Consider the following 14,152-nt stretch of genomic DNA (forward strand, 5'->3'; position numbering starts at 1 on the left):
CTCAAGCCGAAACCATCGCGGCCCTCAAGGAACTTCACTGGACTTTATGCAAAGTGGAAACCAAATATCCTGAGGTTGCATTCATTGTACCTGGGCATTTTGACAAAGCAAATTTGAGAACAAGGCTGCTTCAATTATATCAGCATATTGACTGCAGCACTCACACTGGCAAAACTCAGTATCCCTGCTACTCTAACTTCCGATATACATACAAGGCCCTCCCCCGCCCTCCTTTGGCAAATCTGACCACGACTTAATTTTGCTCCTCCCTTCCTATAGGCAGAAACTCAAACAGGATGTACCTGTGCTAAGAACTATTCAATGCTGGTCTGACCAATCGGAATCAACGCTTAAAAATGATTTTGATCACGCAGACTGGGACATGTTCCGGGTAGCCTCAGAGAATAATATTGAGGTATTTGGTGAGTGAAGTTATAAGGAAATGCATAGAAGATGTTGTACCCACTGTGACTATTAACCGTGACCCTACCCTAACCAGAAACCGTGGATAGATGGCGGCCTTTGCTCAAAACCGAAAGCACAAACCAACCATGGAAAGGTGACTGGGAATATGGCCGAATAAAACAGTGTAGTTATTCCCCCCGCAAGGCAATCAAACAAGCCAAATGTCAGTATAGAGACAAAGTGGAGTCACAATTCAACAGCTCAGACACGAGACCTATATGGCAGGGTCTACAGACAATCACGGACTACAAAAGGAAAACCAGCCACGCCACGGACACCGTCATCTTGCTTCCAGGCAAACTGAACATTTTCTTTGCCCGCTTTGAGGATAATACACTGCCACCGACGCGGCCAGCTACCAAGGACTGTGGGCTCTCCTTCTCCTTGGCCGACGTAAGTAAGATATTTAAACGTGTTAACCCTCGCAAGGCTGCCGACCCAGACGGCATCCCTAGCCGCGTCCTCAGAGCATGCGCAGACCAGCTGGCTGGTGTGTTTACGGGCATATTCAATCTCTCCCTACCCCAGGATGCACGGGTACATCCTGTTCAAGATGGCCACCATTGTTCCTGTACCCAAGAAGGAAAAGGTAACTGAACTAAATGACTATCGCCCCGTAGCACACACTTCTGTCATCATGAAGTGCTTTGAGAGGCTAGTCAAGGGCCATATCACCTACACCTTACCTGTCACCCTAGACCCACTTCAATTTGCTTACCGCCCCAATAGGTCCACAGACGATGCAATCACCATAACACTGCACACTGCCCTATCCCATCTGGACAAGAGGAATACCTATGTAAGAATGCTGTTCATTGACTATAGCTTAGCATTCAACACCACAGTATCCTCCAAGCTCATCATTAAGCTTGAGGCCCTGGGTCTCAACGGCGCCCTGTGCAATTGGGTCCTGGTCTTCCTGATGGGCCTCCCCCAGGTGGTGAAGGTAGGTACCAACATCTCTTACTTTGCTGATCCTCAACACTGGAGCCCCACAATGGTGCGTGCTCAGCCCCTTTCTGTACTCCCTGTTCATCAAATTTGCAGACGACACGACAGTAGTAGGCTTGATTACCTACAGGGAGGAGGTGAGGGCACTCGGAGTGTAGTGTCAGCAAAACATTCTCTCACTCAACGTCAACAAAACAAAGGAGATAATTGTGGACTTCAGGAAACAGCAGAGGGAGAACCCCCTATCCACATCTACGGGACAGCAGTGGAGAAGGTGGAAAGTTTCAAGTCCCTCGGTGTACACATCACAGACAAACTGAAATGGTCCACCCACACAGACAGTGTGGTGAAGAAGGCGCAACAGCCCCTCTTCAACTTCAGGAGGCTGAAGATATTTGGCTTGAATACAGACTTGACATCATTGGCCACTTTAATAAATGGATAACTAGTCACTTTATTAATAATGCTACTTTAATAATGTTTACATATCTTTACTTATCTTAGTTATCTGTATATACTGTATTTTATACCATCTATTGCATCTTGCCTATGCCGCTCTGTCATTGCTTATCCATATGTATATATTATTATTCCATTCCTTACTTAGATTTGTGTGTATTATGCAGTTGTTGTGGAATTGTTAGATACTGCTGCACTGTCGGAATTAGAAGCACATGCATTTCGCTACATTTTATGTGACCAATAAAATGTGATTTGATTTCATTTGAAGAAAAACGGACTATAATTTCTCTCTCTCACGTTTCCCCTATCAGCATCCAGCCCAATATCATTCTGAATAGGCTAGACATTCTTTCAAAGCGATAGTCCGCTGAAATAAAATGGTGATTAATGCATCAGTGGTGGCATTTTTTTCCGTAATGAGGCAAGTGTCTGAATTAATTTGTTGTGGCAGAGAGGAGAAAGTAGAGCCCTTCAGAATTGAGCCAGTTTCCCATTACAACCCGAAAGAGAGGCTACATAATAATGAGATTTAGCCTTTCTGATTTGTCTTACACAATGATTCCTCAGTTGCTTAAAAGCTTGCCAGTCCCAGACCTAAGCCTGTATTCCTGGCCTTGACCCAAGTATCCTCTCTTATGAATGACTTCTGAAAATTCCATAGTGTACCAGGCATTCAATCTACCTTTAACCTTTCATTTTTTGAAGGGAACATGATTATCCACAATAGTGTTGAAGACTCAAAGCTAAATCAACTTCAGGGATAACTGAAATACAATCAAGGTCACTAAAATAAAGCCTGTTCATTAAAGTTTTTAAAGTTCCTCTTTGTGATGACTCAAGGCTTAGATTTGTCTATTCTCACATCTGTAACACGAACAACTGCGCAATGGACACTAATGTCTTGGGTGAAGGCAACAGTAGGGACATATTTCTTAGGTGTATTTGTTAAAATAAGCTCAATTAGAGTTGACTTTGAGGGATCGTTAGGGTTGGGCCGTGGAGGCTTAGTCACCAACTGGGTTAGGTTTAGATCATTACACATCTTTTAGATTGTCTGAAGCTTGCATTTCCCAATCATAATTTAAGTCACCCAGGATAATAACTTCTGATTGAGTAAAAGAAGACAACAAACTAGTTAACTTTTCGAGTGCAAAAAGTCTTAAAGATGGTAACAACAAAAAAATTGTCAAGGGAAAGATATATATTTTTTTATATATATTTTTTTAAAATAAAAATGGCCACTCCACCACCTCTACCATGTCTGTCAACTCCAAACACATTATAACCCTCAATATTAAGAGATCCAAGTTTCAGTCAATACCAGAATGTCCGGATTCGTCTGCATAGCCCAGATCTTGATGTAATCCAGTTTAGGAAGTAAGCTCCTAAAGTTCAGATGTATCAACCCAAGTTGATTCTCGCTATACACCAAGTCACTTGGCTCTGTCATAACCTCACATGGTCTCTCCTATCATTGCTATGCAGACGACACACAATTAATCTTCTCCTTTCCCCCTTCTGATGACCAGGTGGCGAATCGCATCTCTGCATGTCTGGCAGACATATCAGTGTGGATGACGGATCACCACCTCAAGCTGAACCTCGGCAAGACGGAGCTGCTCTTCCTCCCGGGGAAGGACTGCCCGTTCCATGATCTCGCCATCACGGTTGACAACTCCATTGTGTCCTCCTCCCAGAGCGCTAAGAACCTTGGCGTGATCCTGGACAACACCCTGTCATTCTCAACCAACATCATGGCGGTGGCCCGTTCCTGTAGGTTCATGCTCTACAACATCCGCAGAGTACGACCCTGCCTCACACAGGAAGCGGCGCAGGTCCTAATCCAGGCACTTGTCATCTCCCGTCTGGATTACTGCAACTCGCTGTTGGCTGGGCTCCCTGCCTGTGCCATTAAACCCCTACAACTCATCCAGAACGCCGCAGCCCGTCTGGTGTTCAACCTTCCCAAGTTCTCTCACGTCACCTCCGCTCTCTCCACTGGCTTCCAGTTGAAGCTCGCATCCGCTACAAGACCATGGTGCTTGCCTACGGAGCTGTGAGGGGAACGGCACCGCAGTACCTCCAGGCTCTGATCAGGCCCTACACCCAAGCAAGGGCACTGCGTTCATCCACCTCTGGCCTGCTCGCCTCCCTACCATTGAGGAAGTACAGTTCCCGCTCAGCCCAGTCAAAACTGTTCGCTGCTCTGGCCCCCCAATGGTGGAACAAACTCCCTCACGACGCCAGGACAGCGGAGTCAATCACCACCTTCCGGAGACACCTGAAACCCCACCTCTTCAAGGAATACCTAGGATAGGATAAGTAATCCTTCTCACCCCCCACCCCCCTTAAATGATTTAGATGCACTATTGTAAAGTGGCTGTTCCACTGGATGTCAGAAGGTGAATTCACCAATTTGTAAGTCGCTCTGGATAAGAGCGTCTGCTAAATGACTTAAATGTAATGTAAATGTAAGTCCTTTACGATTTTTAACGTCACATGGAAACTCAAACAATCTACATTAAATATGCGGTCGCAGGCCCTGTCTGATGATTGATATGGTAAGGCTAAGTTTGCATAGAACTGCACCATTTGGTCGGTCTATCCCTATTAGTATGAGTAGAAATTGGAATTACTTTTCCAAGGTTAGCACCACAGGTCCTGAGGCCGCAGCCAATGTCAATATGAGGAACTCAGAGTAACCAATGATGAAATGCTATAAACGGACTTACATGGGATTTGGTTGCTATCGCGCAAAAGCCCAGGCCCTGATATGAAAACCAAGGGGTATTCAAGTTTGTGGAATTCTCATTTGAACCAAAAGCACTGGGTGAGTAGACCACAGTTGGCTTCTGTTTTGAGCTAACAATAGCAGATCTAAGAGTGGAGTACAAATGAATGGGTACAAGATTACAGCTGACAATACCCCTGGAAGTATAGACAGCAGTGCGGCAATAACGCATAGAAAGGATGGGAGGTATTACCTAAGCGGGGCTTGGTCTGTCTGAGTCAATATCTTAATGCTGCCTTGAAATGTGAGGAGAGGATCCAGGCTCCTAGATCTACAGTGCATGTGGAAAGTATTCCGAACTCTTTCATTCTTCCACATTTTGTTACGTTACAGCCTTACTCTAAAATGTATTCAATCATTTTTCCCTCACACACAATACCCCATAATGACAAAGCGTAAAAAAACAAAACAGAAATACCTTATTTACTTTATTTAGACCCTTTGCTCAGGGGCATCCTGTTTCCATTGATCATCCTTGATGTTTCTACAACTTGATTGGAATCCACCTGTGGTAAATTCAATTGACTGGACACCTATATAAAGGTCCCACAGCTGACAGTGCATGTCAGAGCAAAAACCAAGCCATGAGGTTGAAGGAATTGTCCGTAGTGCTCCGAGACAGGATTGTGCAAGGCACAGATCTGGGGAAGGGTACCAAAACAATTCTGAAGCATTGAAGGTCCCCAAGAACACAGTGAACTCCATCATTCTTGAATGGAAGAAGTTTGGAACCACCAAGACTCTTCCTAGAGCTGGCCACCCGGCCATACTTAGCAATCGGGGAAGAGGGCCTTGGTCAGGGAGGTGACCAAGAACATGCGGGTCACTCTGGCAGAGCTCCAGAGTTCCTCTATGGAGATGAGTGAACCTTCCAGAAGTACAACCATCTCTGCAGCACTCCACCAATCAGGCCTTTATGGTAGAGTGGCTTGGCAGAAGCCACTCCTCAGTAAAAGGCACAAAGTCCACTTGGAGTTTGCCAAAAGGCACCTAAATGACTCTCAGACCATGAGAAACAAGATTCTCTGGTCTGATGAAACCAAGATTGAACTCTTTGGCCTAAATGCCAAGTGTCAGTTCTGAAGGACACCTGGCACCATCCCTACGGTGAAGCATGGGGGTGGCAGCATCATGTTGTTGGGATGTTTTTCAGCTGCAGGGACTGATAAACTAGTCAGGATCGAGGGAAAGATGAACGGAGCAAAGTACAGAGAGATCCTTGATGAAAACCTGCTCCAGAGCGCTCAGGACCTCAGACTGGGGCGAATGAACAGGACAACAACCCTAAGCACATAACCAAGTCTCTGAATGTCCTTGAGTGGCCCAGCCAGAGCCTGGACTTGAACCCAATAGAAACATCTCTGAGAGACCTGGGAAAAGCTATGCAGTGAACCTCCCCATCCAACCTGACAGAACTTGAGAGGATCTGCAGCTCGTAGCGTCATAAGAAGACTCAAGGCTGTAATCGCTGCGAAAAGGTGCTTCAACAAAGTACTGTGTGTAGATTGATGAGGAAAAGAAAATATTTCACCTATTTTAGAATAAGGCTGAAACGTAGCAAAATGTGGAGAAGTGAGGGGGTCTGAATACTTTCCGAATGCACAGAACCAATATTGCGTGCCACTTCTTCTGTTGACAAATATCACCAGCAGCTACGAGTGTAATCCAACTCTGCCATATGTGCCTTTATGAGTTTATTAGACAGATCAATATCAGCTGGTATGTCAGCTATGAGATGTACTTATGTGTTATATGATGCTCCGTCTGACAGGTCTGAGCAATGGAACAGAGATTTGATATTGGAGACAAGGGGGAGATTGTGTGTGTGTGTGTGTGTGTGTGTGTGTGTGTGTGTGTGTGTGTGTGTGTGTGTGTGTGTGTGTGTGTGTGTGTGTGTGTGTGTGTGTGTGCGTGCGTGCGTGCGTGCGTGCGTGCGTGCGTGCGTGCGTGCGTGTGCGTGCGTGTACCACAGCCATATTATAGCGAGGTAGGGGCTTTGACTGTGTAGCCAGACAGAAGGTATTATCAACAAGATTACTGTAGGTGTCAAGGTTTTGTGTGTGACTGCAGTACAAGTATCACACACTCACACACACTCGCATAAACTTACATTCAGTGGTCCATTTCTCTGGCTCCAGCATCAGGTGCTGCTTGGTCTGCTCTAGCTCTTTCTTCAGCCAGTCGTACTTGGCTCGGACCTCGGAGATCCGCTGCTGCCTGTGCTCCAAGGTCTTCAGCTTAGCACTGAGATAAACCACCTCCTGATGGAGACACAGAGAGAGGAGAGGGGGAAAAGGGAGAGAGAAAGAGAGAGAGAGAAAGAAGAGAGGGAGAGATTGAAAAGGAGAGTGAGATGTCGTGGGATTTTAAAGAAAGAAATGAAGTAAGAAAGAAAGAAAAGGTGAGAGAGAGAAATAAAAAAAAAATAAAGAGTGAGAGGGTCAGACAGAGAGAGGGTCAGAGAGAGAGGGTCAGAGAGAGAGGCTCAGAGAGAGAAAGGGTCAGAGAGAGAGAGAGGGTCAGAGAGAGAGGGTCAGAGAGAGAGAGAGGGTCAGAGAGGAGAGAGAGAGAGAGAGAGGGTCAGAGAGGGAGAGAGAAAGAGAGGGTCAGACAGAGAGGGTCAGAGAGAGAGGGTCAGAGAGAGAGGGGTCAGAGAGAGAGAGGGTCAGAGAGAGAGGGATTGAGGGAGGAGGGGTCAGAGAGAGAGGGAGAAAGAGAGGAGGGGTAAGAGAGAGTGAGAGACATTGAGTTGAGTGCGTCTCAGGCATTTAGCCAGACTGTGGGTCTGGAAAGAGAGTGTTGTGAGAGGACAGGAGTGCCATGTTGGCCAGGTAGATAAATACAGTCCACAGGAAAGGCCTGGCACCAAGTCCACGTCTCTCCTTAAATCAACTACTTCTAAATCTACTACTAGAAAACTATTTAACAGCAAGAAGAGGATGAGGTTGTTAAACCTTCCTGTGTTTTGAGCTAAGGCTGTGATTCAATCTGGTCGCGCGTTACAAGCAATGCAGCTTTTATAGGAAACATTTCATTCGCCTTCACGGTAAATGCTGCTCAGTTGGAAATTGCCTTTAAAAGACACACAGCATATGATCTGCGATCAGATTTAATCCGGGCCTAAATGTCCTGGATACATTTTCCATTCCAAGATTTTTCTGAAATGTTTCTTTCCTCCTCCACCAACATCATCTCGCTCATCATCCTTCTCACTCTCTCTCTCCCCCTCCTCTCCCCCTTTGTGTGTTCCCTTTCTCTCTCCCTCTTCTCCACCTCTCTCTCACCATCCATCTTTACCATATCCATCCAAATCAAACTTTGTCACATGTGCCGAATACAACAAGTGTAGACCTTACTGTGAAATGCTTACTTACAAGCCCTTAACCAACAGTGCAGTTCAAAAAGAGTTAAGAAAATATTTACCGAAACAAACTAAAGTAAAAAAAATACAAATTGTAAAAAGTAACACAATAACGAGGTTATATATTGGGGGTACCGGTACCGAGCCAGTGTGCGGGGGTACAGGCTAGTTGAGGTAATTTGCACATGTAGGTAGGGGTGAGGTGACTATGCATAGATAAACAGCAAGTAGCAGCAGTGTACAAAACAAATGGCGTGGGGTCAATCTAATAGTCCGGTGGTCATTTGATGAATTGTTCAGCAGTCTTATGGCTTGGGGGTAGAAGCTGTTAAGGAGCCTTTTGGTGCTAGACTTGGCGCTCTGGTACCGCTTGCCCCAGACTTGTCACCCAGTCTATAACTTGAGTGACTGGAGTCTCTGACAATTTTATGGGCCTTCCTCTGACACCGCCTATCATATAGGTCCTGGTTGGCAGGGAGCTTGACCCCAGTGATGTACTGGGCCATACGCATTATCCTCTGTAGCGCCTTATGGTCAGATGCCGAGCAGTTGCCATACCAGGCGGTGATGCAACCGATCAGGATGCTCTCGATGGTGCAGCTGTAGAACTTTTTGAGGATTTGGGGACCCATGCCAAATCTTTTCAGTCTCCTGAGGGGGAAAGGTTTTCGTCATGCCCTCTTCACGACTGTCTTGGTGTGATTGGACCATGATAGTTCATTGGTGATGTGGACACCAAGAAACTTGAAACTCTCAACCCGCTCCACTACAGCCCCGTTGTTGTTAATGGGGGCCTGTTCGGCCCGTCTTTTCCTGTAGTCCACAATCAGCTCATTTGTCTTGTTCACATTGAGGGAGAGGTTGGAGTTGTGTTTGGACACGCAGTCGTGGGTGAACAGGGAGTACAGGAGTGGACTAAGTACACACCCCTGAGGGGCCCCAGTGTTGAGGATCAGCATGGCAGACGTGTTGTTCCTTACCCTTACCACCTGGGGGTGGTCCATCAGAAAGTCCAGGATCCAGTTGCAGAGGGAGGTATTTAGTCTCCGGGTCCTTAGCTTAGTGACGAGCTTCATGGGCACTATGGTGTTGAACGCTGAGCTGTCGTCAATGAACAGCATTCTCACGTAAGTTTTCCTTTTGTCCAGGTGGGACAGGGCAGTGGCGATTGAGATTGCATCATCTGTGCATCTGTTGGGCCGGTATGCAAATTGGAGTGGGTCTAGGGTATCCGGGAGTATATGAACCATGACCAGCCTTTCAAAACACTTCATGGCTACCGATGTAAATAAACATATTCAGGTGTTAGAATGGCCAAGTCAAAGTCCAGACCTGAATCCAATCGAGAATCTGTGGAAAGAACTGAAAACTGCTGTTCACAAATGCTCTCCATGCAACCTCACTGAGCTCGAGCTGTTTTGCAAGGAGGAATGGGAAAAAATGTCAGTCTCTCGATGTGCAAAACTGATAGAGACATACCCCAAGCGACTTACAGCTGTAATCGCAGCAAAAGGTGGCACTACAAAGTATTAACTTAAGGGGGCTGAATAATTTTGCACGCCCAATTTTTCAGTTTTTGATTTGTTAAAAACGTTTGAAATATCCAATAAATGTCTTTCCACTTCATGATTGTGTCCCACTTGTTGTTGATTCTTCACAAAAAAATACAGTTTTATATCTTTATGTTTGAAGCCTGAAATGTGGCAAAAGGTCGTAAAGTTCAAGGGGGCCGAATACTTTCGCAAGGCACTGTAGGTATTACAGACTCATTGAGGGAGAGGTTGAAAGTGTCAGTGAAGACACTTGCCAGTTGGTCCGTGCTTGCTTTGAATACACGTCCTTGTAATCCATCTTGCCCCGCTGCTTTGTGAATGTTGACCTGTTTAAAGATCTTGCTCACATCGATTACCTAGAGCATTGTCATACAGTCATCCAGAACAGCTGCTGCTCTCGTGCATGCCTTAGAGTTGCTTGCCTCGAAGTGAGCATGAAGGCATTTAGCTTGTCTGGTAGGCTCGCGTCACTGGGCAGCTCGCGTCTGGGTTTCCCTATGTAGTCCGTAATAGTTTTCAAGCCCTGCCACATCCGATGAGCATCAGAGCCGGTGTAGTAGGATTCAATTAAAATCATGTATTGATGCTTTGCTTGTTTGATGGTTCGTCTGATGGCATAGCGGGATTTCTCATAAGCGTACGGATTAGTGTCCAGCTCCTTGAAAGTGGCAGCTCTAGCATTTAGCTCGATGCGGATGTTGCCTGTAATCCATTGCTTCTGGTTGGGATATGTAGGTACGGTCACTGTGGGGACGACGTCGTCGATGCACTTATTGATGAAGCCGATGACTGAAGTGGTATACTCTTCACTGACATTGGATGAATCCCGGAACTTATTCCAGTCTGCTAGCAAAACATTCCTGTAGCATAGCATCTGCGTCATCTGACCACTTCCGTATTGAGCGAGTCACTGGTACTTCCTGCTTTAGTTAATCAGGAGGATAGAATTATGGTCAGATTTGCCAAATGGAGGGTGGGGGAGAGCTTTGTATGCATCTCTATGTGTGGAGTAAAGGTGGTCTAGAGTTTTTTTTCTCTGGTTGCACATGTGACATGCTGGTAAAAATATGGTATGCAGTTTGCCTGCATTAAAGTCCCCAGCCACTAGGATTGCCGCTTCTGGATGAGCATTTTCTTAGTGCCAGCATCGGTCTGTGGTGGTAAATAGACGGCTGCAAATAATATAGATGAGAACTCTCTTGCTAAATAGTGTGGTCTACAGCTTATCATAAGGTACTCTACCTCAGGCAAGCAATACCTCAAAACTTCTTTAATATTAGACATTGCGCACCAGCTGTTATTGACAAAGAGACACACACCCCCACCCCTCGTCTTACCAGACGTAGCACCTCTGTTCTGCCGGTGCATGGAAAATCCAGCCAGCTCTATATTTATCTGTGTCATCGTTCAAGCCACGACTTGGTGAAACATAATACAGTTCTTAATGTCCCGTTGGTAGGATAATCGTAATCGTAGGTCATCAATTTAATTTTCCAATGATTCCATGTTTGCAAGTAGAATGGAAGGCAGTGGGAGTTTACTCGCTCGCCTACGGATTCTCAGAGTATATCCTTCTTGCCGGACTTGTTAACCTCTTACACCTATGGTGGCGCTATTTCATTTTTGGAAGAAAAACGTTCCCGTTTTAAACAAGATATTTTGTCACAAAAGAAGGCAGCCCGATCTGTCGTCTTTTCTTCACGCAAATGACTTGGATTTGGGCCTGTTCCCGGGAGAGCAGTACATCCTTCTTGCCGGACTTGTTAAAGGAAAAATCTTTTTCCAGTCTGTGGTGAGTAATTCCAGTTCTGATGTCCAGAAGTTATTTTCAGTCATAAGAGACGGTAGAAGCAACATTATGTACAAAATAATTTTTTTTAAAGTTACAAACAACACAAAAAAAACAACCTAACTAACAGCACAATTGGTGGGGTGCATGTAAAACGTCAGACATGCCGCCATCTTAAGTCTCTCTCACCTTGTTTCCTTTCTCTCTCCTCCTCTGCAGGCGCTCCACGTCGTCTATCTTGTAGACCTTTATCTCGAAGGGTTCTGTGGTTCCCCTGGGGGCGGGGCTTAGCGGGCCGTCTACCCAGCGTACGCTGGAGCTGATGGCGGGCTTCCTGATCAGAGAGGACGAGTCCAGGGTCAGGCTGGGAATCAGACGACGACGCTGGGTACCTGGACAAACGCACACATACAGAGAAAGACACACACACACGCACACACACACACACACACACACACACACACACACACACACACACACACACACAGCAAAAGACACAGACGCATGCACGCACACAGTTAATGGGGACACCGGGAGAAGAATACTTTTTGGTATTGTTGTTCCCATTTCAATTTCCATGTATATGCTTTATTCACATTATTGTGTTGCCAAAGCAACAATGTTGAACAATTCAACATTGAAAAACATATATCACAATAAAGGAAAACTAATATTTTGGTATTAGTTTCATTAGACCATTGTTGACATAGTTCCAAAATGTTTTGCTTGTCAGCAATCATGTTTTCAAGATATGTAACCAGTGGTGTAGTGGAGGCTACACGCAGGTATACACCATATACCCACTTTTATTGGGCATTGTGTATACTCACTTCTTAACCCCTACTTATACTTCTGATCGTGGACTTCAAGAAACAGCAGAGTGAGCACCCCCCTATCCACATCGACAGGACAGCAGTGGTGAAGGCGGAAAGCTTCAAGTTCCTCGGCGTACACATCACTGACAAACTGAAATGATCCACCCACACAGACAGTGTGGTGAAGAAGGCGCAACAGCACCTCTACAGCCTCCGGAAGCTGAAGAAATTTGGCTTGACACCTAAAACCCTCACAAACTTTTACAGATGCACAATTGAGAGCATCCTGTTGGGCTGTGTCACCGCATGGTACGGCAACTGCACCGCCCGCAACTGCAGGGCTCTCCAGAGGGTGGTGTGGTCTGCCCAACGCATCACCAGGGTGCAAACTACCTACCCTCCAGGACACCTACAGCACCCGATGTCACAGGAAGGCCAAAAAGATCATCAAGGACAACAACCATCCGAGCCACTACCTGTTCACCCCGCTATCATCCAGAAGGCCATCTCGAATCCCACCGTACCTTCGCTGCTGTGCAATCTGGTTTCCGAGCTGGTCACGGGTGCACCTCAGCCACGCTCAAGGTACTAAACGATATCATAACCGCCATCGATAAAAGACAGTACTGTGCAGCCGTCTTCATTGACCTGGCCAAGGCTTTCGACTCTGTCAATCACCATATTTTTATCGGCAGACTCAGTAGCCTCGGTTTTGCTAATGACAGCCTTGCCTGGTTCACCAACTACTTTGCAGACAGAGTTCAGTGTGTCAAATCAGAGGGCATGTTGTCCAGTCTCTATGGGGGTGCCACAGGGTTCAATTATCGGGCCCCGTCTTTTCTCTGTATATATCAACGATGTTGCTCTTGCTGCGACGCGATTCCCTGATCCACATCTACGCAGACGACACCATTCTGTATACTTCTGGCCCTTCCTTGGACACTGTTCTATCTAACCTCCAAACAAGCTTCAATGCCATACAACACTCCTTCCGTGGCCTCCAACTGCTCTTAAACGCTAGTAAAACCAAATGCATGCTTTTCAACCGTTCGCAGCCTGCACCCGCTCACCCAACTAGCATCACCACCCTGGATGGTTCCGACCTAGAATATGTGGACATCTATAAGTACCTAGGTGTCTGGCTAGACTGTAAACTCTCTTTCCAGACTCATATCAAACATCTCCAATTTAAAATCGAATCTAGAGTCGGCTTTCTATTCCACAACAAAGCCTCCTTCACTCACTCCGCCAAACTTACCCTAGTAAAACTGACTATCCTAACGATCCTCGACTTCGGCGATGTCATCTACAAAATAGCTTCCAATACTCTACTCAGCAGACTGGATGCAGTTTATCACAGTGCCATCTGTTTTGTTACTAAAGCACCTTATACCACCCACCACTGCGACCTGTATGCTCTCGTCGGCTGGTCCTCGCTACATATTCATCGCCAGACCCACTGGCTCCAGGTCATCTACAAGGCCATGCTAGGTAAAGCTCCGCCTTATCTCAGTTCACTGGTCACGATGGCAACACCCACTCGTAGCACGCGCTCCAGCAGGTGTATCTCACTTATCATCCCTAAAACCAACACCTCATTTGGCCGCCTTTCCTTCCAGTTCTCTGCTGCCTGTGACTGGAACGAATTGCAAAAATCGCTGAAGTTGGAGACTTATCTCCCTCACCAACTTTAAACATCTGCTATCTGAGCAGCTAACCGATCGCTGCAGCTGTACATAGTCCATCGCTAAATAGCCCACCCAATTTACCTACCTCATCCCCATACTGTTTTTATTTATTTACTTTTCTGCTCTTTTGCACACCAGCATCTCTACCTGCACATGACCATCTGATCATTTATCACTCTAGTGTTAATCTGCTAAATTGTAATTATTCGCCAACCTCCTCATATCTTTTGCACACAAAGTATATAGACTCTTTTTTTCCCCTACTGTGTTATTGACT

The 14,152-nt window shown here is 46.0% G+C and overlaps 1 protein-coding gene across 1 annotated transcript in view; it reads right to left on the minus strand.

Annotated features, from left to right (window-relative positions):
- The window catches only part of LOC135526040 (kinesin-like protein KIF26B), a 172,933-nt gene that overhangs the window by 5,895 nt on the left and 152,886 nt on the right, over positions 1-14,152 (minus strand). Inside the window, 2 exon segments of the mRNA XM_064954070.1 lie at positions 6,780-6,930; positions 11,562-11,764. Of these exon segments, the coding sequence (XP_064810142.1) occupies positions 6,780-6,930; positions 11,562-11,764 (354 nt within the window).

Source organism: Oncorhynchus masou, chromosome 32 (genome assembly GCF_036934945.1).
Source record: "Oncorhynchus masou masou isolate Uvic2021 chromosome 32, UVic_Omas_1.1, whole genome shotgun sequence".
In the NCBI taxonomy this organism is placed as follows: Eukaryota; Metazoa; Chordata; class Actinopteri; order Salmoniformes; family Salmonidae; genus Oncorhynchus; species Oncorhynchus masou.